General features: G+C 33.2%; 4 protein-coding genes and 1 pseudogene across 6 annotated transcripts; 1 reads left to right on the top strand and 4 right to left on the bottom strand.

The window, feature by feature from the left end:
* Positions 1 to 1,190: 1,190 nt before the first annotated feature.
* Positions 1,191 to 2,916, top strand: LOC110269520 (protein SOSEKI 2-like). 2 transcript variants are annotated; one of them, XM_088509678.1, is made up of 4 exons: positions 1,191 to 1,307; positions 1,534 to 1,955; positions 2,035 to 2,497; positions 2,566 to 2,807. In XM_088509678.1, the coding sequence occupies exons 2-4, from the start codon at positions 1,538 to 1,540 to the stop codon at positions 2,660 to 2,662; spliced, it is 978 nt and encodes a 325-aa protein (XP_088365804.1). In that variant the 5' UTR covers positions 1,191 to 1,307; positions 1,534 to 1,537; the 3' UTR covers positions 2,663 to 2,807. The 2 variants fall into 2 exon arrangements, with proteins under 2 accessions (XP_088365804.1, XP_020973068.2); XM_021117409.2 differs by lacking the exon at positions 1,191 to 1,307 and having other exon boundaries at positions 1,409 to 1,955; positions 2,566 to 2,916.
* Positions 2,917 to 10,014: 7,098 nt separating this feature from the next.
* Positions 10,015 to 11,732, bottom strand: LOC107634653 (Polynucleotidyl transferase, ribonuclease H-like superfamily protein). Its single transcript, XM_016338081.3, has 5 exons — positions 11,186 to 11,732; positions 11,065 to 11,111; positions 10,902 to 10,965; positions 10,605 to 10,787; positions 10,015 to 10,514 (listed from the first exon to the last, which is right to left on the bottom strand). The coding sequence occupies exons 1-5, from the start codon at positions 11,627 to 11,629 to the stop codon at positions 10,422 to 10,424; spliced, it is 831 nt and encodes a 276-aa protein (XP_016193567.1). The 5' UTR covers positions 11,630 to 11,732; the 3' UTR covers positions 10,015 to 10,421.
* Positions 11,733 to 13,007: 1,275 nt separating this feature from the next.
* LOC107631110 (bifunctional aspartate aminotransferase and glutamate/aspartate-prephenate aminotransferase) lies at positions 13,008 to 18,021 on the bottom strand. Of its 2 annotated transcripts, none has more exons than XM_088510113.1 (9): positions 17,751 to 18,015; positions 17,577 to 17,670; positions 17,396 to 17,499; positions 15,966 to 16,214; positions 15,759 to 15,872; positions 15,535 to 15,618; positions 15,133 to 15,303; positions 14,896 to 15,009; positions 13,008 to 13,373 (listed from the first exon to the last, which is right to left on the bottom strand). In XM_088510113.1, exons 1-9 carry the CDS (start codon positions 17,940 to 17,942, stop codon positions 13,233 to 13,235), a joined length of 1,263 nt encoding a protein of 420 aa, XP_088366239.1. In that variant the 5' UTR covers positions 17,943 to 18,015; the 3' UTR covers positions 13,008 to 13,232. The 2 variants fall into 2 exon arrangements, with proteins under 2 accessions (XP_088366239.1, XP_088366240.1); XM_088510114.1 differs by lacking the exon at positions 13,008 to 13,373 and adding an exon at positions 13,649 to 13,904 and having other exon boundaries at positions 14,751 to 15,009; positions 17,751 to 18,021.
* Positions 18,022 to 21,428: 3,407 nt separating this feature from the next.
* LOC148572448 (uncharacterized) lies at positions 21,429 to 23,164 on the bottom strand. The gene is made up of 3 exons (XM_088507496.1): positions 22,918 to 23,164; positions 22,688 to 22,831; positions 21,429 to 21,940 (listed from the first exon to the last, which is right to left on the bottom strand). The coding sequence occupies exons 1-3, from the start codon at positions 23,162 to 23,164 to the stop codon at positions 21,429 to 21,431; spliced, it is 903 nt and encodes a 300-aa protein (XP_088363622.1).
* A 1,070-nt stretch (positions 23,165 to 24,234) lies between these two features.
* LOC107633673 (bifunctional aspartate aminotransferase and glutamate/aspartate-prephenate aminotransferase-like) lies at positions 24,235 to 26,678 on the bottom strand (annotated as a pseudogene).
* Positions 26,679 to 27,332: the final 654 nt, after the last annotated feature.

Below are 27,332 nucleotides of genomic sequence, written 5' to 3'. Positions count from 1 at the left end.
AAGAATGTGTAATACCGTAATGGCTATAATTAATCAAGTAAAACTGGAAATAGAAAAGTGTCAATGCAAACATATATGATACTTTACTTGCTTGTTTCTTAATCCAATAAGTGATTCCTAATGCCATTAACAGAGTAATAGAGTAGGCAGGGGTTAGCCATAGCATCCTTGGCAGATACAACCGCTGTTTGTTGCTATGTCTTAATCAATTTGACTTCTCATTAAAAGACAGATTACTACTACCTACTGTATATGCCAGCTTAAAGTGCAAATGAGTAGGACTAGGGACCAAAACTGTTTCATATTGGACAGGGCTTTTATTTGATCAGGGCTTTTATTGTTTCGGCTAGCACGCGTTGATCTGTAAATATTCTAGGCCTAAGAATTAGGAGTCATAAAGGCCCAACACCAGAACTAGCTGACATTCTATATTTGGGCCTTATTAAGGGAGATGTGTTATAAGCCCAATAGAGGTTATATGAGTTAGTGCTAGCCCACATAGGCCTTATATAAATTGCTTAAAACACGTATACATAAGATTGCCATTTCGGCCTAAGGGCCTCTTTTTTACCAAAAACAAAAACTGCCATTTGCCTGCATTTCGAAGCTAGGTCTAATGACATTTATATATGCCTTATTTGATTAGGTAGTAGTTATATAAAAGTATAAAACCCATGGGGAGGAGAAGGTATGTGTATGTTAGGATATAACTTGACAAAAAAGATATCCTAATATTATTATTTAAAAAAAAAAAAAGTAAATTATTAATGTGAACAAGGTTGTTCAATTACTTTTGAGGACTAAAGCTAAACAGAGAGAATTGGAAGCATGTGAAGGAGGGAAGTCAACTGTGGCATAAAAGTAACTCGAGTTAAATTGCAGATATCGATTATGGAATCATGTGAAGCTGGGAGTAGAGAAAGTTGACAATATTGCATTATGTATTTCCAGAAGTGGGAAATATTGTGGGGGCATCGAGGGAATGGTGCAGATAAAGCTGGTTCCTCCATTAAGGAAGAGAGTAGGCTCTATAGCATAGGATGGGACAAGAGGAGGGGAGACGAGGTCCCCCTAGGCCCCTACTCAGCTCTTAAGTAATCCTCTGCTTTCTACTGTGTTCACTGCACTAGGATGTTCTAATATCATATTTAAAAATATAATGATACTAATATACCAAGTGTTAACGAACTGTTTAAGATGAGACTGTATTGACCCGTGGGGAACAGCCCCTGGATACTGGATAGAGAGAATTCAGAGAAGACAAACTTGTGACCAGTATCTGATTCTGCAAGCAATCTCAGGCAAAGGTCACTTCTGTCTCAACCCTCTATTCAATCAATAACACATGGAATGAGTTGATTAATAATTTAATAAGAGAGTGATATGTAATACGTGATGTGTTTCGCTTTCTAAAAGGAATCCTGGTTTTGCGCTTGTTTTAAGGTCCACTGTACTCTGCTTGCCATGCAATGCAACAAGTGTGTTTCCTTTTCTCCATATTAATTTCTCTTGTGGTGCTGTATGTCGTTATAGGAAGATGGAAGTTGGTTCAGAAAGGGAAAGATTATGGAGGAGCAAGAGAGAGACGAGCCCTGAGCGTGTAAAAACGTGGAGGTTGAAGGGTCCCGGTCCCGGTCCCAGTCCTCGTTGTTCAGGTAGCAGGAAGGTTCAAGTTGTTTACTACCTCTCCCGAAACGGGCTCTTAGAGCATCCACACTTGATGGAACTTACCCTTCTGCCCTCGCAACTACCTCTTCGCTTGAAGCACGTGTTTGATCGCCTCATGGCTCTCAGAGGTACTGCCATGCCCTTGCAATACTCATGGTCTAGTAAAAGGAAGTATAAGAGCGGTTACGTCTGGCATGACTTGGCACCCAAGGATATACTACACCCCTCTCAAGGAGGAGAAGAAGAATATGTACTCAAAGGATCTCAGCTTCTTCAACCTTCCACCGGTACGCTACTTCATTCCCTCTTCTCATCTACTTTTTTTCAATCTCTCTCTACCATTAAGACGCATCAATTCCAATTCAGAACGCCAAGGATATGCATATGATGATGTTGATGACGATGAGGAGGAGCAGGGAGATAAAACGAGTTCCACAACCACACCCCATTCCCGCTGCTCCAGAGGTGTATCCACCGAAGAACTCCTTCACATCAACACAAGTACAGTTTCGGCAGCACTTGGCGCTGCCCCTGTTCCAGGTGCTGCTACTCTGGCTGAAAAGCTGAACCACCAAGGTAATGAGCGGAGAGTGTTAGAAGATGAAGGAGCAACACCGAGTCGTCACTCGGTTCTGCTGCAGCTGATAGCGTGCGGTAGCTCCGCTTTGGAGAGCAATGTGGGGACCACCAAGAAAAGGGAGACTGTGGGGAAGTTGCAATGTGAGGATAAGGAATACTTCAGTGGCAGCCTCCTCGAATCCATCAAAGCCCAAGCCCCATCCCCATCGGAGCCACAACTCACCAGATCTAATTCCTACGACGAACAAAGGTAGTTACATTTATGACTCTCATTACGTGAAAAATTGAGACGAGTGATGATCAAGCGTTTTTATGCAGACGAAGCAGCAGGCTGGGAATGGAAGAAAACGAGGGAGGAGAAGGAGGGGGGCTCATCCACAAATGCATTCCTCGCAAGAAATCATCTTCCAAGTGACGCCATCTCAATCTCTATAATTTTTCTTATTAATTATAATATACTATCATTTCTGTAGCTGCCTCTCATCTGTTATTAATCTTATATGATTGTTGCATGTTCTTCACCATATCTGGCAACACCAACAACATTCAAGTTAAGCTTCGCACCAAACTATATGTGATAACTCATCACAGACTTTGATGTTTCATGTAATCTGGAATTTCTGATACATTCCATTATTTTACAACATAAATAGATCCAAATATATTAGTTACTTTTCTTTTTGAAAAAAAAAAAAAAGGACCAGTTAAAGCATTTTGTGATTTTTTTTACCAATACCATATTAATCAAGTAGTGATAGTTAATTTATCTCGTTTTCAATGGTTTCAAGAAGTTTGAACTCAGCATATATATAAAAACTAAAATTTTAACAATAAAAAGGTATAATTTTTTTAAATCAATAATATAGCCAGCGTTCTGTATACATTGCCATTGAGGTAGGGGTAGCGCAACTTTTTTACATGAAAATGTTCACAATCTAAAGCATCAATATATAGGTACACGTTAATGAAACCCTTTTAGGTGCCCTAAGAGTAAAAATATCATATTTGCTTTATTCTATTTATGTCGTGACATATATTAACAATTTTGGAAGGAGAGAATAGTCCATTTAAAGAAGAAAGTACAATTTTTTTTTTTATAAATTCGAAAAATTATTTTTAAAAATTAAAATAACCTATGGATATATTACAACATAAATTGAATAGAGTAAAAAAAAATGTTAGAGGATTATTATTTTTTGCTATTATTTAGTCATCAATTTAATTTATTTAGTCTAATTTCTTTAATTTAGTAATTTAATAAATTTTATATTTTTAAATATCGATAATTTATTGATAGTAAAAACAATAAATTCTAATAGTTTTCTAATATTTTTTTAGTAAAATTTTTAATTTACCAAAGTACCTACAAACTTCTCCACATTAATTAAAATAAAGTGATGATTTTTATATAGGAGTAAAATTCAAGGATATAAAAATGAGTTTAGTTTAGTCTAGTTTAGAGCCGAGTTACAGAGTTAAAATCCGATATTAACACGGTGTTAGAAAGAAATACTTTTCATTTTTTTTGAATTTTTTAAGTTTGGTCCATGTATTTAGGTGGCAGTGGCAGCATCGGTCGGTGCTACTGCTGTTTTTTTAGGCTGAAATTGCCAAGATGGCTGAAGCGGGCAACAAATGCAATAACCGAATTCTATTAGCCTAGGTAGCGTTTGAACGATTGACAAAAATAGAAAAATTAAGATTTAGAGACAAAAACTAAAAAAAATTTTAAAAATGTTAATGTTTTAATAATTAAAAATAATATTTAATTTTTTAATTTTATTTTTTATAAATTATGAAAATGTGTATTTTTAATAATATTATTATAAATAAATAATATTAAAATATATATAAATTATTGAAAAAAAGAAGTGATATATAAACGATAAATACACTATATAACTTATGAATATAATTACACAAAGAAATAGAAAAATTAATAAATACAATCACTTAATACATACATTAGCAAATTTAAAAAAAAAATTATGGTCATCAATCAAATTTTAGTTGTGCAAAAAATTAGTAAAAATGAAGAAAAAAAAAGAGAAAGAGATATAAAATTATGTTATAAGAGATAAAATAAAATCCGTAAAGTGAATATTGATTTATATAGTAAATATTATTAATGTTTTGATAATTAAAAACGATATTCAATTTTTTTATTTTATTTTTCATGAATTATGACTACATGTATTTTCAATAATATTATTATAACTAAATAATATTAAAAAAATATAAATTATTGAAAAAAAAAGAAATGATATATACGTGACAAAAATACTATATAACTCATGAGCATAATTACATAAAGAAATAAACAAATTAATAAATACAATCACACAATCACTTAATACATACGTTTAGTAAATTAAAAGAAATAAAAATAAAAAGGTTTAATTACTTTGTTGGTCTCTATAGTTTCGCAAAATTTTCAATTAGGTCCTTATACTTTTTTTCCTTTCAATTGGGTCCCTATACGTTAATTTTTTTTTCAATTTAATCCTTATTAACGTTAAACATTAAAAAAATGTTAGTGAATTGTGAAATTACTTGTATACCCTTAGGGACTCAATTGAAAAGAAAAAAAGTATAGGGACTTAATTGAAAATTCGATAAAACTATAAATATTCAATGAAAGATATTCCTATAATCCCTATTCAATGATTCTACAACAAAAAAGATATTCCTATAATCCTTTTTATTTTGTCACTATCATTCTTTTGCTTATTTATATATAAATTATACCAAAAATACCTTCTCTCTCTTTTTTTTTTTAACTTTCAAAATATCTTATCTTAAGAACAACTAAAAAAAATGGATAAAATAAAACAGAAATAATAATAATAATAAATATATATAAAATAAATTGTCAAAATTATCCCCAAAAATATAACAAATCAAATTTTATACAATAAAACAAGATAAAGAATTTATTAAAATAAAGGAACCAAGAGAAGAAAATATTATTGTTTGTTTGCTTTTTTTTTTCAACAAATTAGGTATTGAATTCTAACACAACATCTAAATCACCACAAATAACTTTTTTGCCCTTTCTTTTTTTGGACCCTTAAAGTAATCTCTCTATATGAACAATGTATATATCTCAGAAGAAAAGACACACATCAAATCCGTGGAATCTCATATAATGAAACCATTTGGCCGTGAGTTCCCTAACTGGTAACATTTTTTGTACATTGAAGCTTCAGGCACAAACCTTGAGATATGGAAATTTGGACAAGGTTAATACCCGTTCCAAAGTATGTGCGCCGGAAATAATGAAGAACTCATCACAGTATCTAACTCTCTTTCTAGAACATATTTACACGGAAGAACCATGGTAGAACAAAAGTTATGACCAAGCATGCTATCAAAAAGTTACAGAATGGCTGTCCACGCCAGCATCTTCCAAACAAGCTGATTGAGGTACTATTACCACCGTCTATGAACCTACTTTCGTTCCACTCTTCCATAAATGAATTATTGATAACCTGTGATTCTGAAATATTTTTTGCAGTCTCACCACATATTTCACACAACCTGTGATTGTGAAAAGGTTAATAACTTTAACAATATACTCGGCATTCAACAATGAGCAGTTCATGCAGGAGATACATAGTTATGAATTAATTCTTTTGGGAGTGATGAAAGTGCAAATTTAATTTCCTATTTCATTCCCCATATATCATCTGAACAGAGGGAAAAAAGAGTTTTCAAAGATACTTTATGAATACACCTACCACATATTATTCGTTGAAACAAGATATTACCAATGCACACACATACAGCAAGAAGAATGCAGGAGTGAGGGTTTCTTTTCAAAGGCATAATCAGAACTCATAATCAATTCAACTCATAATCAATTACACTCATAATCAATTAATAATAGATAAAATACATAATCAGAACTCATAATCAATTCAACTCTCTCAAAGGCATTTAATCAAACACCTTATCTCCAATCTTACCTCTTTTCTTATTTCTAACATAATCAATTAATTACAGATAAAATACATAATCAGAACTCATAATCAAAATTTTTTAACACAATCAAAATTAATTTTAGCAAACTAAGCTTCACAACTAGATCAATTGGTTCTTCTTGTCATTCAGGATGCTGATTACCTAATCAAATAAAGTCAAATTACATACAAGCAGCAACCAAAAATAAGCATAAACAAAATTAGAGGTATTTAACAATCAAGATTTCTCAACATTGTACCTGAAGCATTAGAATCGGGAGAGGATGCCATTTGACTACTAGTTGTTTTAAGCATAACATTTCTCCCGTTCTTAGTGTAGTGGGAAGGAGACATTACTGAGAAGAATTATTACCCAACGTTGACAGAAACCCACATGTTCATTATACTCCCGATCTTTGCAATTCAAACAAATGAAAGCCATCTGACTGGTTTTCTTCCCACATGCAACCTGGTTCATCTCCTCCGATCCAACAGTTGAAAAACTAAAATAAAATTCAATCATCACCTGTTGTTGCAGAACCAGTCCAGACACCGAAACAGAGTCGAGGAGCGACAATTCGAGACAAGGCACCTGAGGCGCGGTGAGGCAAGGCGAGACGAGGGGATGCAATAGGCAAGGCGGACGAGCGGAGCAGAACAGAGCACCCGTGGACGACGCAGAGGGACGACGACCACCCAGCGACGGACGACGACGACGCCATGGAAGACGGCAGCAGAGTGTGAACGGAGGAGAAATCCAATTGGGAACTTAGGAGAATAACTTAGGGGTAGTTAGAGTTCTCTAATTTTGGGGGACAAAATATAAAGGGTATTTTTGGTATTTCAAAAAAATAGAGATGTTTTTAATTAGGTTTTTTTAACTAAATTATGAGAATATTCGATTTTTTGATGGAATATTCTGTTATTTCAAACGGTTTTATGACGATACGGACTAAATTGAAAAAAAATTAACGTATAGGGACCCAATTGAAAGGAAAAAAAGTATAAGAACCTAATTAAAAATTTCGCGAAATTATAGGGACCAACAGAGTAATTAAACCAAATAAAAATTATGGTCATCAACCAAATTCTAATTGTGCAAAAAAATTAGTAAGAATGGAGAGAGAAAGGAGAAAGAAAAAGATGTATAAGATTATGCGAAAGGAGGTAAAGAAAATGTGTGAAGTGAATATTAATTTATATAATAAATATAAAAATGAGTAATGAGTATGAAAAGAGAAGAAAAGGAATTATATTTCAATTAAATTTATACCTATTAAAAAGAATTAATATTAACATTGAAAGCAATAGTGTAATTTACATAAGAATATAGAGTAAGAGAATATGAAAAGTTAAGATTAAAAAAGAAGAGCTTAAGGGGCTAACCACTCGCCAAACCCAAATTGATTAGAAGAGTTTAATTTTTATACAGTGTAAAACGTTTTACACAGTTATACAATTACATCTATTTTTTTAAATGACTATTCAGTTAGTCAATGTAAAAGACAGTTATTTTTTAATATATTACTAATAGATGCGTGAAGCTAAATTAAGAAAATTATATTTGCAAAGATCATATTGATATCCATTGGAGGTCATAAGTCTTAACACTCCACGGGTTGGAATCATTCGTGTTAAGTTTTCCTTGGAGTTAAACCCCCAAATGATCCCTTAGATTGGCCTCGTGCACTAAAATCGTCTTTGAGATTCTAATTGCACTAATTACGTCTCTGAGATTGAAAAAAGTGCACCATATTAGTCTCTGACCCATTTTTCATTAACGACGTGATGGCATGGCACGATGACGTGGACTGTAAGTGACACGTGTCACTTCATGATTTGGCCACGTGTGATGGTATGATAATGTGGTGACCAATGACACGTGGCATGCTGACGTGGATAGTTGTGCCACGTGTCACAATGTTATTTGGCCACGTGTCCGTTTGTGCCACGTGTCGCAACAGTATTCGTCCACTTGTTATCCAGTATGTCATCGTTGTATATGCACCAAATTAGTCTCTCACTTTGCATTAAGTGACTCATTTTAGTCCCTGAAATTGAATGTCATGCACCAAACTAGTCCCTTCATCAGTTTTTTCTCATTTTTTCTATAAATTCAAAATTCTCAATATTTTTGAATGCATTAATTTCAATTCTATTTTTTCACACGTTCTTCAAATAAAAATGTTTTTATAAAATATTTTTTCTCTTGCGAATACCCTAACCGCCGACTTGGAGTTGACGTGAAGGCTTTTCAAGTACCTTCACTACCATCTCCGACCTCTTTCAGTACTTTTATAAAATATTTTTTTCCTTGCAGATACCCTAATAACCGCTATCTTGGAGTTGACGTGAAGGCATTTCAAGCTTCTCTCATTACCATCTCCGACCTCTTTCGTCTAGACTGCAGAGGTCAAAGATGGTAGTGAGGGTGCTTGAAGTGCCTTCAATCTGGCTCATTTACACATAACAAAAACGTGTATTTTATAAGAAAAAAATGTTTATTTTAATTATTAATTTCTTGTTAAAAACACATTTTTTTTATGAAAAAAATGTGTCTAATCAATCATATAATTATTTTTTTTATAATAACATACTTATATATTACAAAATTTACTAATGTTAAATTATTAAAAAATTATATAATTAAAACTAAAATCTTAAAATTATTTATAAAAGCACTTGTATTTAAACGATATATGAAAAAATAGAATTGAAATTAGTGTATCCAAGATATTAAAATTTTAAATTTTAAAAAAATGAGAAAAAATTGGTGAAGAGACTAGTTTGGTGCACGACATTCAATTTCAGAGACTAAAATGAGTCACTTAATGCAAAGTGAGGGACTAATTTGGTGCATATACAACGATGACATAATGGATGATACGTGGACGAATACTGTTGCGACACATGACACAAACAGACACGTGGCCAAATAACATTGTGACACGTGGCACAATCATCCACGTCAGCATGCCACGTGTCACTGGTCACCACATCATCATACCATTATACGTGGCCAAATCATGAAGTGACGTGTCACTTACAGTTCACGTCATCATGCATGTCATCACGTCATTAATGGAAAATAAGTCAGAGACTAATATGATGCATTTTTTTCAATCTCAAAAACGTAATTAGTGCAATTAGAATTTTAGGGACGATTTGATTGCATGATGCCAATCATAGGACCATTTTGGGTTTAACTCGTCACCCTTGCGTTGCTTTTCTAATGCCAACTCTGTCAGAGAAAGATATTTAGCAACTTCCAATAAGCGTTTAAAACTCATCTCAGCAAATTTTGTTTTTAATTAAGGATCATGAAATGGATCATTCATGAAGAAGCAGCACCGGGCAATGAGCAACACACCACTTTAATTATGATGGTAGATTTGGTGAGCATTGACACCTCAGGAATTGCTTCTCTAGAGGAACTTTATAAGAGTCTGGTTTCAAGTGGGAAACAGGTAAGGCAGATATTCCATTTGCTTTCAGGTTCTACATTGTTCATTATATTGTGTTACCAACTGCTATAAATTTCTCTCAGTTAGCCATTGCCAATCCAAGGTGGCAAGTGATCAAGAGAATCGGAGAAAGGGTCTTCTTGACTGTTGCAGAAGCTATTGACTGCAAACTGGATTGCTAATAACAAGTTGGGGTTTGATTGGCCACAAATTGAACCAACCACTGTGACTCTACATTGTTCGTGACAATAAAATCTTATCTTTCCATGTTGTAACATAGGTCATGTGTAGATATTCCTGCTCACACATGCTTTATGTAGAATAATAGTGGGACAGCGGAATAAGTGCAATTTGGGTTCTGTACTATAAAAGCATATACCTATTATTGTGTAACAGAAAAAGCGTTTGGAGTTCGACTTGTGTGATATTTGTCTACAATATGATATAGCACTTTTCATAGGATTAACATGATTTTTATACAGATAAGTGCATTATTACAACTTGGAAGCAGCTTTCACTTTAAGAGAGGTGCTTCAAGAATTTTGAAATGAATGAATGATCAATCTATGTACAAATGAATTTGTGTGGTGCCACATCATGGTTTCCCTTAGGGATCTTGAACATCTTAGAAAGACATGATGGTGGCCTTAGTTACCTCCTTCCAACAATGTGAGGCCTTTTTCACAAGGTAGTCACTAGTCAGTCAATCTAATCTGGTGAGTCACATACATTCTGAAAGAGGCTTCCATCATCTTAAAAGTGAATGAGAATGCTTTAATATTTGGTTAATAGTTGGTTGGCCTTGGGCTTTAGAGACTAGGCCCTTCACACTCTCAGCCATCTGCATTTGAAAACATTTTCATTCTCATTACAGCATATATACATACATGATCAAAATGAATCGAGTATTCCAATATAAAATTAAACAAACCTTTCCTAAACTTCCCCTGGCATAGGGTACTGTCCTCTGATATCCTAATAAAGAAGATGGAGGAGATTTTCTGCTTGTGTCTTCTCTGGAGGGCGATTTCCCAATTCTTCTGCTTCGAGTCATAATGGTCGAACTCGAGCACCCATTCCAGTTGCTATGCAATGTGCTTGGCAGACTTGATTCCTGACATCCCCAAAACATGAACAAATTAAATGTGTAAGAACCATCATGCATTCTCCTGTAATTCATATTTGTGTTTATTTTCAAAGTTAATTTACTAATTTTATGAACACTCACCAGAAACAACACCGTAGCACAATGCTTAAGAACCTCCAAGTTCATGCGAACATCATCAAGGCTCCTGTTTCAAAATAAGCCACCACAAATCCATATATCATTCAAGTTTTACAGAAAAGGAACTAATACAGAATATTTAGAAGTAGAAATGCAAATAGCATACCTGTGTTTTTGTTGACCCAAGCCAAAATAAGAAGCCAACGTTGCCATCTGCCCCATAATATAAATAATGTTGGTTAAGAACATGTGATAACAATGAATGTAGCTTCATGTTTTGCATGTACCTTCATGTTACCGGCTCTTCTCCCAAACTTGTCAGTTAGAACACCCAAAGAATCGATGATTCCAATTGGGATAGGCGCAGGCCTGTTAATTTGATCAAAGGATTCTTTGATACGAACACAGTCGAATCTCTGGATGTTGTGACCAGCCCAGACCCTGCCATCAAGAATGCTGAATATCCTGTCTGCAACGTCCTCAAAGGAGGGAGCTTTCTCTACAGCAGCGCGAGTTATTCCATGGCTTCTGCTGGACCTCACTGGCACCACGGATAGGTCTTCGGGTTTGATCAAGGTGCTGTAGCTCTCAACCTCCATGAGCTTGTGGGGGCTCACAACAATGGCTCCAAACTCCAACACCCAGAACCGTTCTCCACCCTTCTTGGGCACGTTGGTTTCCAAATCAAAGAACACAATCTCGGGTGCATTTTCAACATTGAATGAATCCATGATGATCGATATCACTTAGTTGATAATAAGGCTAGCTTCTTCGTTCTTTCTGGCTCCAATAACTTGGGTTCATCTAGCTATGTGGCATGTGCATATATATAAGCAAAGGTAGTCCTTTGGAAGAGAAAAGGTGGATGAAGAAGGTTGATTGTCTTCAAGTTAAAGTCAATGTGCATGAAGGGGGAAAGGAGAAGGTTAAACGTGCGCGTATATTAGGAATATCCGAATATGGGAATTAAGGGTAACGGGTTAAGGTTGCGTTTTCCTTGCTACACTGTTTTTCGTTATTGCTTGTGCTGCATGCTTTGCCTCCAGAGCAGGAAACTTTCAATCAAAACTTTCAAGCCCTCTCCATTCACGGAATTCAATCTAATAAGGTGAGACATAATATGTGGTAATTAGTAAGTAATATAATCATCATCACCTTGTTGGCGTGTGAAAATCGTATGCAAATTACATTTTTAATCGAAAAATATGACATGCCAAATTAGTTAATTGATGATTCTATTTCTTTCCGTTTCGGTTTTTTTTTCCGGTCCCAAGCCACGTCAAAGAAATACTAGAGGAATATATAACCGGATTTTTTTGGGTCAACGAATATAACTAGAATAGAAGTTTTTGTCAATAAATAAAATATAGCTGGGCCAATTTATCAATCCCTTAACGAAAACACCCTTATTAATCTACACGCCAACGAGAGAAACAATAGAACACGGCACAACATGTTACGGGCCTTTACGAAATACAAATTGGGCTGTACTTCTCGGGGTATGATGTCCAATAGCACATGTTCTTGAGCCTTTGGGGTAAAACCGAAAAAAAGCCTTCTGGTTTAACAAGTCCTACTATAAGAAAACTCAGTTAATCACAGCTAATTTTGTAATTGGGTTTTTGCTAGGGATAACGTCAGGAACTATTTTGTTTAGTGATGATCCAATAAACAAAAGTGCCATACTGTTATTTCTGCTAATCATATTTTTTAATATTGAAGGTAATAAAGCTAAGATTTAGTGGATAGAACCTCAATGTTGTGTGTGACTCTGTGTAAATGCGTAGTATGCGACTGTGCGTGAGTATTGTGATATTATAATGTCCATGGTTGGAGGTTGTCCTCCAACCCATCCTGGCAAAAACAAAAAAGTGCTAAAATTTAGTCTTCGACAAAAGCTAAAAATTATTCCAACTTCACATGATATATAAAAGACTAACTATTACTATGTTAGCTACATTACGTGTTAAATTTTAATTAATTGTTGCTTAACTTGCTTACTTGGGCATTGTTCATGCCAGAAATACCATCTTCTATTAATAATAAAAGAAGCAAACAAGAATTTTACTCCAGTAGATATGGAAGTTTAGTAAAGACACCTATCTCTCCTTGTTTAGAAATGATGTAAAACTGTATTCATTGTTATTCGATCTCATACTTTTCAGTCCAAACTTCAGAGGCAGATGAATAAATTTCACACAATGCCATTCTATTGGGTGGTGTTTGCCGCAGCTTCAATAGCCGTAGCCTATTATTTTCAGAATAAAGAGAAACATAATGTACAATGCCGAACTTAAAATAAAATAAACCCATTAGAACAACAAAGCAAGGGTTTTAACGGAGTGCAGCAGAGCTGAGAGGGGCGAGTGCTTTCTTAATTCTCTCCACAGCTTCTTGAAGGATAGTAAGGGATTCTGCATATGATATCCGAACACAAGTATCATCTCCAAATGCACTCCCAGGCACCAAGGCCACCTGCAATCCAAAACACCAAAAAACATGATACGAAAATAAAAGATAAATAAGAAAATAAAGATTCAAACTGAATAAAAAGATACATTGAAATTAAAATAGAAACAAAAATGATAAGTTGAAATTGAATACAAAGAGAATCACTCTACTTTCTACCCAATTTCTTGACGCAACAAGAAAGGGACTCCTCAACCTAACTTGTCAACGCCATAGTTTGGAAATTGAATCGAAGGGACTCCTCAACCTTCTAACCAATTCCCCGATGCAACAAGAGAGGGACTCCTCAACCTCAATTGTCCACACCATGGTTTCATCACGAAACCAAAAAGGGGTTTTGAAACCTCTAAAAATTCTATGCTACGACTACAATAGCTAAGGAGGTATTTATAACCTCTTATTAGGTTAAAACAAAGAAAACCCTAAAGCCCATAAACATAAGGCCCAATCTAGTAATTAAATAAACAAAATCAAAATACATTAAATAAAATATTCTAAAAATGTAAACTAAAATATCTTCTAAATAACTCTTGAACTCTTCATATCACGAACATTTGAAGCACGTATCATTCTCCTCCTCTTCAAAAAAGATTCGTCCTCGAATCTTGTAGGTGAAAAAAAATAATATATGAAAAGGACAATAATTATAAGGAAGATAATTTCTTTTTTTTTTTGGTTTTTTTCTTCTTTTTTTTGTTTTTTTTTCACTTTATTCTTTTTCTTCTTTTTTTTTTTTTAAATAATGAAACACAAACGAAAACAAGAACACAAGAACAAAATGAAAGACGCAACAAACACTGGACTCTTTTTTTTATGATAAAAGAAGAACAAATATAGATTAATAAGAATTAATCTAATACCTGAGCTCTGATACCAAATGATACGAAAATAAAAGATAAATAAGAAAATAAGGATTCAAACTGAATAAAAAGATACATTGAAATTAAAATAGAAACAAAAATGATAAGTTGAAATTGAATACAAAGAGAATCACTCTACTTTCTACCCAATTTCTTGACGCAACAAGAAAGGGACTCCTCAACCTAACTTGTCAACGCCATAGTTTGGAAATTGAATCGAAGGGACTCCTCAACCTTCTAACCAATTCCCCGATGCAACAAGAGAGGGACTCCTCAACCTCAATTGTCCACACCATGGTTTCATCACGAAACCAAAAATGGGTTTTGAAACCTCTAAAAATTCTATGCTACGACTACAATAGCTAAGGAGGTATTTATAACCTCTTATTAGGTTAAAACAAAGAAAACCCTAAAGCCCATAAACATAAGGCCCAATCTAGTAATTAAATAAACAAAATCAAAATACATTAAATAAAATATTCTAAAAATGTAAACTAAAATATCTTCTAAATAACTCTTGAACTCTTCATATCACGAACATTTGAAGCACGTATCAAAACGTAATAAATAATGTTTACCTCACTGGCAACTTGAAAACTCCATGCAAGTTTTATAACTTGACTAATATGTTCCTCAAATAAACAATAAAGTCCATTAAAAGAGTTTACCTGGCCCTTATCCAGAAGATATCGACAAAGGGACTCCGAATCATCAATTCTACCAAATCCTTCAGCTTCTTTTCCATAGTAGTAGCTGAAATCAATGAATAGATAAAATGCCCCCTGCATGTGGGAAGAAAGAGTACACATTTATGAAGCAGAACAACAAACATATTAGGAAGAGACAAAACACAAAGAGAATAACTATTAAGGAATTAACAAATACATAATTGAGTTTTCTCAAACCTGGGGTTCTGATATTTTAAGACCCTCCATTTCCCTAAAACTTTTAACCAAGAAATCTCGTCGCTCCCGAAATGCTTTCACCATATTAGCTACAATTTCCCCACCAGCATAGCCTAGTCCTAACGCTGCAACTCCAGCTTTCTGAGCTATGCTATTGGGCCCTGTAGTGAACTGAATTCAATAGGATGCATCAGCCATTATGTAAGGCATATAATGCAAACAGCATAGTTGCCTCAACTAATTCCAAATGAATGCTAGGATATCCCCCTGAATTTTTACTTCCAGATGGAAAATCTGATAAAAAAACGAATAATCTATTGTATGTATGTAGCATATCAGAAGGAAATCATGAGATATGATATTGTGCAGAAAAACATGGCCTAACAGAAAACTGCTGCATACCTGACTTTGAATCTTTCCACATGCTGCAACAAAATGTTTTGGACCAGCAATATATCCAAGCCGCCATCCAGTCATTGCAAAGGCCTATGAAATATACATCATCTGGCAACAGATCAACAAAACAAAGACCAAAAACTGACACTAAAAAGCCAGGGTGGTGGGGATATTGCAGATACAAATACAACTCTACTAGAAAGACAACACCACATTATTTACCGACCAACCTTGGAAAATCCGTTCACAGTTAAGGTTCTGTCCCACATTCCTGGTAGTGATGCAAAGCTTGTATGAGTTGCTGGTGCATAAATGATATGCTCGTAAATCTCATCAGAGAGAATCTGAATAAAACAGAAAAGAAGTGAAGTAAGATCTTGAATGAAAATATGAAGGTCAAACAAATTGAAACACTGATGTCATGATGAAGAGTGTACCAGAAGCCTGGGGTGGTTTGCTACAATGTGGGCTATGTCTTGAAGTAATTTCTTGGGGTAGACAGATCCTGTTGGGTTAGATGGCGAGCAAAGAATGAGAAGCCTTGATCTTTGAGTAATTTTGGATTGAAGGAGTTTGGGGTCCAAAAGGAAATTATTATCTATTGATGTTGGAAGAATGACAGGTACCGCATCAGCCAACCTTGCCATTTCTGGGTAACTCACCCAATATGGAGCAGGAATAATGACCTGAAAAATTCTTTCACATCATATGATACCAAATAAGGCATAAAAAAAAAAGAGATAAATTGAAATTGGATAAAAAGAGAATTACTCTACTTTTTATCCAATTTCTTATGCAACAAAAAAGAAATTTATTCAACTTAAATTATCCACAGCACAGTTTAAAAATTAAATCAAAAGGAATTACTCAATCTTCTATCTAATTCTCTAAGGTTGTGTTTGTTTGTTGGCACATGGACACTAATTATTAGACACGGTGGTACACATCCGGCGTTTGTTTGGTGAGACACGGATTTGGATAGACACGGTGGTATAGAGATACACACAAAATACAGTCTGTTTGAAAAACTCCAAAAACTATTTTTTTTTTATTTTTGACTTATAAAAAGTTACATTAATAGTGTTTGATACAATTTTTTAGATAAACTTTTAACTTTTCAAAAAGTTATTTAAGAGCTTTTGAAGAAGCTAAAAAATGTGACTTCTCCTATTTTCAAAAGCTATTTTATCACTCCTATTTAATGCACAACTTTAAAACAAGGACTTCTATAATAACTTTCCAAATACAAAATAACTTATTTAAAAGCTGTTATTAATAAAAGTCCTTATATTTTAAATTCCTTTTTCAAAAGAACTTATTTAAGAAGACGCAAAATTTGACTTTTTTATTCCTAATTATTTTTGAAATTACCAATGTATAAGACACAATACATAAGACGCACAGAATAAAATTGACATTTAATTTATACATATGTGTCTTGTATATTACTAAACACATTACAAAATTTGTGTATCTTTATATTTTTTTGTATGTGTCTCTGTATCTCAAAAACAATAAGCAACTCTAGCCTAACATAACAAAAAAGAGACTAATTCAACTTCACTTATCCTAAGAGATATTTATAATCTCTTATTAAATTAAATAAAAAAAATTAAATCCACTAATATAAAATTTGATCTAATAACTAAATAAATAAAAATTAAAATACATAAAATTAAATAAAATATTCTAATATTTAAAAATATAAATTAATAACTATTAAATAATACTTTACATCTTGCTAAAGCATGTATCACGGTATCATCATCATAACCTATGCAACAGAACTGCTAGGCCAAGCATTAGGCTAAACTCAGAACAATTAAAAAGAGGAAAAAAGAAAATTATGCTGAAATTAAATAGTTACCTCGTCTCCCGGGGAGCAAACTGCAAGAACGGCCTGGGCAAGACTTTGCTTGGCTCCATTACTAAGCACAATATGATCAGGGGCGTAAGTGATCCCGTTCTCCTCTGCAACAGCAATGGTGGCACACTATGAGAATCTGATAGTGAGTTTTGTGATTAAGGGAAAAGAAGGTGAGATTTACCTTTGAGCTTATGAGAAATGGCCTGGCGTAATTGTAATGTTCCGGCGTTGGGGGTGTACCTTGTATGGCCTTCACGAATTGCATTAATTCCAGCCTATCGATAACCATAACCATAAGAGTGAGGAGTCAGCACAGAATTGGAAAGAGGGAAAGAGTGTTAGTTTAGTTGGTGACCTCAGCAATGGGAGCGGGAGTGTCAAAATCGGGCTCCCCCGCGGCCAGGCGAATAACGGGGACGCCAGCTTGAACCAGTGCGTTTGCTTGGTCGCTTATGGCCACAGTCCTTGAAGGCTTCACGGCGTCGACTCGCGGGCTCAACGAGTCATCAACCCCCATGGCCACTGCACTACTCTGCTTCTTCTCCATGTGGATGGACCTGGAATGGAAATTAACGAAATGTATACGGCATGTGTTGGCCACTTTGAATTGCGCGGAAGACCACAGATGAGTGTTGCAATTGTCCACTCAACACTAACTAGAATGATAGTGACGTGTAACAACAGAACTAACCACGTCAGGCGAGTTAGAGACTAGAGAGATCGGAATTGGGAGGTAATTAATGTAAATCCGATATCGTGTTTCTTGCATCATAAGCAAAACTAAAACAGTTAAACCAGCAAAATTTATTGCATTCATCGACTATTTTTTAGTTATTAGTTCCATTTTTTTTAGTAGAATAATTTAATAATATATTTTTAATTTCTATTTTTAGATATTATTAATTAATTACTGATTAAAGAGATATTCTGTTTATCTTCTAATATTTATCTGACAAAATAATATCTATGACTTTTTTCATTTGATCTTAGCCAAAAGACTGAGAAAGATATTTATTCCTTGTTGAGAAATTTTTGTGCGGTTTTTTTTTTTTTTTTTTAACCAAAGATAGGAGACTTGAACCCCAACTTTTTAATTGAGTATGCGGAGACTGTCATTTGAGTTATTACTAATTGGCGTTCTCCTTAACAAATGAATATTTTTACTTTTTAATCTATGATATTCATTTTGTTTTATGTTAATCAAGTCATGTTAGTTTTTATTTTATTAATCTTTTAAAGTTAACTTATAAAAATAATGAATTTATAATATTAATTAGAAGGAAATTAAGCATATTGAGTTGTTCTTAGAATACCTAAGAATTTCAATCTTTTATTACACTTTAAAGTGAATAATTTGACTCACTTCTTCAATATATATATATATATCGTTAGATAAATAAAATATGGTATAATAAAATCTATTTTAAAAGAAATGAATTATATAATGTGTATACTAAAAATTATTTATCAATACAAAATATTTGTAAAATATATAAAATATACAAAAATAAATAGTCATTTTAACATTTAAAATAATTCTATTTTGTTAAAATAGATCTCAACATTTGTTTTTAATAAAATAAATCTTAAAAAATAGGTATCCTTTGACAAAATGGCTTCGACGTTAACTCCTCATCATTTTGGATTTTAACGGAGGTATCTAGGTGACACATTAAATACTTATCTAAAGGGTTAAATGTGAAATTACAATATTACCCTTTTTTAGATGGGAGATTATTAAATGAAAAAATTTTACTCTCCTCTGCTGTAAGATATTAAAATGATACTCCCTTCCCCTCTATTTTATAAATGTACATTTTACTCTCTATTAACTTTTAAAAAACCTCCTCTTTAATCCATTTTAAACTTTTTGTGTTAACTAATGTTAATTTTATTCATTTTTTAAAAAAATACCCATTAACAAAAATTGTATTTTTTATCATTAAATTTTGCTTACCAAAATATCCTTTAATAAATTATTTTTTATTGATTAAATTATATTTTTAAAAAATTTAATAATTATATTATTTTTTCTAAAATACCCTTCAATAATTTTTTAATTATTAAATTATAATTTTACCAAAATTTTTGTTAATAATTTTTTTATATTTTACTATTAATTTTTTGATATCTATATATATTATTTTAACATTAAATAAAAAATTTTAGTAAGATTATTTTTCAATATCAATATATATTAATTGTTATACATATTAACAGTGGTAAGATTTTTTTATTTAATGTTAAAATAATATATATTGATATAAAAAATTAATAGTAAATATAAAAATAATTATTAACAAAAATTTTAGTAAAATTATAATTTAATAATTAAAAAATTATTGAAGGCTAAGTATCTTAGAAAAAAATAATTTAATTATTAATTTTTTTAAAAATATTTTAGTAAAAATATAATTCAATCAATAAAAGAATAATTTATTAAAGGGTATTTTGGTAAGAAAATTTTAATGATAAAAAATAAAATTTTTGTTAATGGGTATTTTTTCAAAAAATAATTTATTTTTTCTTTAAAAATGAATAAAGTTAATAATAGTTAACACAAAAAATTTAAAATGGATTAAAGAGGAGGTTTTTTTAAAAGTTAGAAGGGAGAAGAATGTATATTTATAAAATAGAGGGAAAAAAAATGTCATTTTAACATCTCGCAAAAAAGGGAAGGGAAGTAAAATTTTCTCTTATTAAATTTAAAAGCCCTATTTCACTCCTTCACATTTCAGTTTATCTTCATTGACTCAATTTATCTCCATCAACTCACAGTAAAAATCTCATCTGATAAAGAATTGTTGTTATTGCATTCAGCACATGTTCAAAGAATACATATTCATTGTAGATACAATTTTAGCATTCAGCACATCCAAAGATAACATTTTTTTACTATTAACTTTATCATCATACAGCAACAATAAGACTACCATTACCTAAATAATGAGAACATATTCATGAATATAACTAAAGCTATCCCAATTATAAGTACCAACAACAAAATTTATATCATCCTCATGTACTCTTTAATCACACATGAGCTCATAGCTATAAGTCTTATAATTCTCTCATTGTCTAACTTTCCATCCTTTCACTTCTTCTAACATTTATTTTAATTTTCTTAATCTCTTTTTTCACTTCATCAACCCAAACAAAATATCTACATCCCATTCTTAATTTCTGTTAAAATAGAAAGAAAAAAAAAAGATTCAACAAATAAAAGGAATCAAAAAGCTATATTTCAATGGATTTCATTCAAGATGACATACTTACCAAAAAGAACAATAAAAAAATCAACGCTCAGAGTTGGCCTGGATATTCAATTTTAGTATCACCACCTCCTAACAGCAGAAGTAGGTTCCATCAAATGGTTTTTTCTTTATTTTGGTGCAGCCCTCATAGTTCTCGCAGATAGAAATGCCATTCTGAGTCAACGAAAATTTCTTTTCTATTTTTGCTCCACCAACTACTCAATTTGGGGTTTAAAATTTTCTTTAGGTTAAAATGTGAATCAACCTCATGTATATCATTCTAACTCTTCAAGTAAGAACTTAATGTACCACCTAGACATCTCTATTAACGTCGAGAGTGAAGAGTTAACGTTGAAGTCATTTTGTCAAACGGTGTATATTTTTTGGAATTCATTTTGAAAAAAATAAATGTTTGGTTCTATTTTGACAAACACAAAATTTTTTAAGTGCCAACATGACTATTTACTCAATATACAATAACACTACATAATTGATCATTTTTAGTGTAATTATAAGATATTTAATAATAAATATATAAAGATTTATAATTAAGAATATGAATTTAATTGTTAATTCAGGTAGGATAACATGTGGCCATGATTTATGATTTGAATTTTATTATGATTTTAAATTTTACATATTTAATTTATTTTTTTGATTTTTTTTTTATTTTTTGAAACAAAGGAAGCTCAACACATGAGTGGAGCATAAAACAGACATAAACGGAAGCAAAATTAAATACAAAGGTTAACAATCCTATCTCATCTTCGGCATTGCCATCAATAACCAGTAGGATCAATACCAGTCCACTCCTTAGAGCTCAAAAACGTCATGTTTTGTATGACATCAACATTTACCTCTTTATTGTTGAAAATCCTGTTATTGCATTCCAACCAGACGTTCCAAATAACCGCAAAGAACCCAGTCAGCCACCTCCTCTGCTCCTTTTTTCTATTAGGCGTTCCATTCCAACTCTTAAACAAGCCTTTAATGCTTCCTGGGACAGCCCAATCTCTATGAAAACATCTCAACCAGACGCACCACACCTGCCACGTAAACTCACAGAACACAAACAAATGATGAACACATTCACTCTCCTTTTTACACAAGACACAAATACTATCATGCTGGTGAAGTATGCCTAATCTACTCAACCTTTCTTTAGTATTCACTCTACCCACTAAAACAAACCAATCAAACAGCTCAATTCTAGGCAGAACCAACCCTTTCCAGATCACATTTGTGAAGCTATAACTCGTATCTCCTCCGAAAGAGTCTCCAATTACAACACCTGTAAAAAAGAGTTAGTAGAAAAAATACCTTTATTATCAAATTTCCAAACAAGATTATCTTTTCTGTCAGCTGATAATTTTACTGGTTTTAACCTCTCATGAAGTTGGTGAATTAGTTCCAATTCCCATTGAAACAACTCTCTCCTCCAATAGAAATTTCAAATCCACTATAACCCATCCCAGAACCCACAATCCCCTATCACAGATCCTTGTTGATTTGAAACAGAGAAGAGCCTTGGAAAACTCGCTTTCAGAGGACCACTCTGGACCCAGTTATCTTCCCAGAAAAGTGTCCTACGTCCATTTCCAACTTCTATAGCCAGCCCACTAATAATTTTTTCTTTTACCTGCTATGCTTTTATATTCAACTGACAGATGTCTTTCCAGGGGCCACCCTTTACCGGTAGAGTCTGACTAGAAAGCATAATCTGAGGATTCAAATTGTTACACGAACAGACAATCTTCTTCCATAACGAATAATCTTTCTTGAAAAACTGCCACCACCACTTAAACAGTAGTGTTGTGTTCCTGAGCACTGCATCCCCAACCCCAACCCCCCAGTCTTTTTAGGAGCCTGAACCACTTCCCACTTCACTAGAGGTATACCATTGTTACCATCCTCTTACAACACAGGAGTCTCCTCTGTAAGGCAATCAACTTGTTAGCGACTGCCTTTGACATCTTGTACAGGCTAAGGTAGTATACCAGTAGGCTATTCAACACCAATTTAATAAGAACTAACTTGCCTGCTTTGTTTAGAACCTTCGCTTTCCATAAGCTAAGCTTCTCTTCCACCTTATCTATGACCGGTTTCCAAGTCTTCACCAAACACGGGTTCGCTCCTAAAGAAATCCTGAGATACCTCACAGGTAAACTAGCTTGCTTGCACACTGTAGGAGGTCACACATATGCTCCACCAACTCCTGCTCACAATTAACTAAGATCAGATTCGACTTTTCAAAGTTGATGTTCAGACCAGACATCAGCTCAAAACAGCACAACAACCTCTTATAATTCACAATTGTCTCTGTCTTCGGAGGGCAAAACAAGATAGTGTCATCCGCAAATTGAAGATGTGACAGTTCAATATGATCTCTCCCAACCAGTAGCAGAGTAATACGCCCATTCCTTACAGCTTCTTCCAACATCCTATGCAACACATCCACCACAAGAACAAACAGAAGAGGAGACAGTGGATCTCCTTGTCTTAGGCCCCTCTCCATCTTAAACGGCTTGGATAGTGATCCATTCACTAGGACTGACATAGTGGCCGTACTTACACACTAATTCACCCAACTCCTCCATCTTTGCCCGAATCCCATCTTCTGTAACACAATATCCACAAAGCTTCATCTAACTCTATCATATGCTTTCTGAAAATTTAGCTTTATAATTGCCGCCTTCTTTCTATGCGTGTTGAGCCATTACACCGTCTCACAGGCAATAAGGGCGCCATCATGAATCTTTCTACCCTTCACAAAAGTAGTTTGCGTCTCTCCTACCAATTCAGGTATAAATGTTCTCAACCTCCTCACCAAAACCTTAAAAATTATCTTATAAACACACCCCACCATACTAATAGGCTTGAAGTCCTTGATCTCATTACCATACTTTTTTTATTTTACTTATAGTCTTGGTTTTTTCTAACTTATACACAATAAACTAATCTAATACTTATGATTATATTGAGTTTTTATTTAAGAGAAATGTTAGTTTTTCATTTATTTGTCTCGTATTAAATTAACAATAATTGATTTTTTTTAATTAAAAGTATTAATTTTTAAATTTTTTTTAATACATTTCTTTTGAATCTTTTCAATATACCATATTGTTATGGGGATATTAAAGATATTATGCATTTTGTTCATTTATTCATTCGATAAAAATATGTCAATAAACGAAATTCATAAATATCTTTTAAGTGTCTAACTATTTATATATAATCAATCAAATGGATTTTCGAAATTGAAACTTTGAAAGTATGAAACCAATTCCATTATGTTACCAATAGCATTTTTGTCAATTTCTGCTAATTTTTTATAACTATATTTAATAGAAATATTTTTATAGATGTGTCTAATAAAAATATCTTTTTTATGGTTGTGTCTAATAAATTTCTTTTTATAAATATATTTTTTAGATATATTTTTTTATATATGTATTTAGAATATAATAATTAATTATTATTGTCTTGTTAGTAATAAATTAATAGATATTATATTGATACCTATACTTTTCTTTTTAAAGAAGACAGTTTACGGTTAGAGGCATAAGATAAGAAGAAAGCAAGACTTTAAAGGAGTTCAGCAGCAGATTTGAGAAGAGCGAGTGCTTTCTTAATTCTGTCAACAGCAGAGTGCAGGATAGGAAGGGATTCAGCGTATGATATGCGGACGCAACTACATCTCCAAATGCACTCCCAGGCACCAATGCCACCTTTACAAACCAAAACAATCAGTTACTTTTTCATCATTTCTATCTCATCAAAAAGAGTTTAATTAATAATTACCAGGGCAACCAGGCCCTTATCCAGCATATATCGACACAGGGACTCCGAATCCTCAATTCTACCAAATCCTTCCGCTTCTTTTCCATAGAAGGAGCTGAAATCAGCGAACAGATAGAATGTTCCCTGCAACATGCATATTTATATATCAAGTAAAACATACAACAGAACATATCACAATAGAATATAATTGAGTTTGCATACCTGTGGTTCTGATATTTTAATACCCTCTATTTCACTGAAGCTTTTGACCAAGAAATCTCGTCGCTCCCTAAAGGCTTTCACCATTTCAGCCACAATTTCCCCACCGGCATGGCCTAGTCCTAAGGCCGCAACTCCAGCTTCCTGAGATATGCTATTGGGTGACGAAGTCAGCTGAATTCAACAACATGCATCAGCAGCCATTTTACACATATACAGATAAATATATAGCATAGTGTAATCCTCCATCTCATTCCAAATGAAGCTAGAAAGTAGAAATTTCTTAAATTTCATTCACCAATGTTGAATCTGGTCAAACCTAAGAATCTATCTATATATACTAATGGATTAGAAAATATGAAATTGTGCACATACAAGGCTTTGGAGCTTTGCACATGCTGCAACAAAATGCTTTGGACCGGCAATATATCCAAGCCGCCAACCAGTCATTGCAAAGGTCTAAGGAGCACAGATTAAAAGCGTGAAAATCCAATCCCCGATCCAGCTTCCACATCACAAGTTGTAACTATACTAGTTTGAGATGTATCAAAAGCATCAAGTTAGAAAGCAACCTTAGAAAATCCATTGACAGTTAATGTTCTATCCCACATTCCTGGTAAGGAGGCAAAGCTTGTATGAGTTGCCGGTTCATAAACGATGTGTTCAAAAATTTCATCGGAGAGAACCTGCACAAAGGAGAGAAGATCAGAATTGAAGAAGCTAGAAGAGTTGTAGTGTGATGCTGGAAGGTGCATAGTAAATTAGTAAGGATTGTACCAAAAGCCTTGAGTGGTTTGCCACAATGTGGGCTATGTCTTGAAGTAATTTCTTGGGGTAGACAGATCCTGTAGGATTAGATGGCGAACAAAGAATGAGAAGTCTGGATCTTTGAGTAAGTTTGGATTGCAGGAGTTTGGGATCCAAAAGGAAATGATTATTTATTGATGTTGGAAGAATGACAGGTATTGCATCTGCCAACTTCGCCATATCTGGGTAACTGGCCCAGTACGGAGCTGGAATAATAACCTGAAGTTGAATAATTTCACGTTTTTAATTAGGGGTAATGTTAGAAAAAAATATTAAAATTTGTCTTATTTAATATTTATAATAATTAATAAATATTAAATAAGATAAATTTTAATTATTTTTTATTATCAAATATTTTTGTAATTATGGTCTAAAGATTTTCAACCCTTAATTTCCGGTAGTCGCATGAATAGTGGTCAATAAATAATATATTGAAGTAAAATTAATAGTAATCTATGAAACACGGACACTTCGCGCTGAGTTGTCGTAATCGCGTGTCGGACATATTTCAGATACGACACTCACCGATACTCGTCCGATACGCGTATTTGTAGAGTCCAACCGTGTCTTAATAAAAAATAAAAAAAAATCTTCTTCGAATACGTTTGGACACATCTAAATACCATTACGTGTCAACTTGTCCAGTCTTATTCTTAACAGATATTTTTAAAATAAATTTAGATATAGTATATATTATTATTTATTAAAACAAAAAATATTTTAAATACTTGATATAATTAAAATAAGACATTAAAAATAATAAAAAAATTTAATTTATATTTTAATATCAATAAAATATCAAAATATCATTATAATTTATCTAAAAAATACTTTATATTTTATATGTATGCGTGTCTCCGTGTCATGTTAAATTTTAAAATTCACGTGTCGGCGCATGTCTTGTATAGTGTCGTGTTCCGTATCAGTGTCCGTACAGTAATAGTACGCCTCATCTCCATTGCTAACAAGAATCTGATCGGGTGTGTAGCAGATTCCGTTCTCATGTGCAAGCTTACGAGAAATGGCTTGGCGTAGTTGTAAGGTGCCGGCATTGAGGGTGTAGGTTGTGTGGCCTTGATGAATAGCGTAAATTCCAGAGAGGGAAATGGGTGTGGGAGTTTGGAAATCACAGGAACGCCAGATTGGAGAAGCGAAGCTGCGTAGTCGCTAATGAGCATTGTCTTTGAAGTGCTCACTCTCTTCACACGTTCACTCAACCACATCATTTTTCCTTTCCGTCATATCCTCCATTCCTCACTGCTCCTGCCTCTCCACTCACGCACCTTACTCCCAAGTCCTAACCACACCTAATCAGAAATTAAAATACGGACTCGCATTACACGAGGATTACCTAGTACTTTTAGGTAGCGTTTGGTGGAGAGACAGAGACGGAAAGACTGAGACTGAGAGACAGAGACTAAGAGACAGGGATTGAAATAAATCTCAGTATTCTGTTTGGTGCAAAATGGGAGACAGGAATTGAAACAAGAATGAAACTCTAATTTAATTTGCACAAAGGGTAAAATTGGAATTAATTAATTGAAATGAAAGTATTTTAGGTATAAAATGTTATTAAAGTTTTCGTCTCCATCTCTAAAAATTTCAGTCCCCTGTGTCCCTACTTTTTGGAGGTACTGAAATACTGAAATTTTAGAGACAGAGACAGAAATTTTAGTACCAGTCTCTGAACTAACAAACACGATACTTAGTCTCAGTCTCTCAGTCTCTCAGTCTCTGTCTCAGTACCTCAAAACAAACGCTAAAATATTAAATTATTTTTAATAAACAAAATTTTATAAATTTATATGTATAAAATAAATATAAATATATTTATTTATGTGTATAAATTTTAATAAATATAAGTATAAATTATGTAT

The sequence above is a fragment of the Arachis ipaensis genome, chromosome B3 (assembly GCF_059453495.1).
Source record: "Arachis ipaensis isolate K30076 ecotype BB chromosome B3, ASM5945349v1, whole genome shotgun sequence".
Classification (NCBI taxonomy): Eukaryota; Viridiplantae; Streptophyta; class Magnoliopsida; order Fabales; family Fabaceae; genus Arachis; species Arachis ipaensis.
The sequence above is the reverse complement of the archived record's forward strand: the minus strand, read 5'-3'. Positions and strand labels throughout refer to the sequence as shown.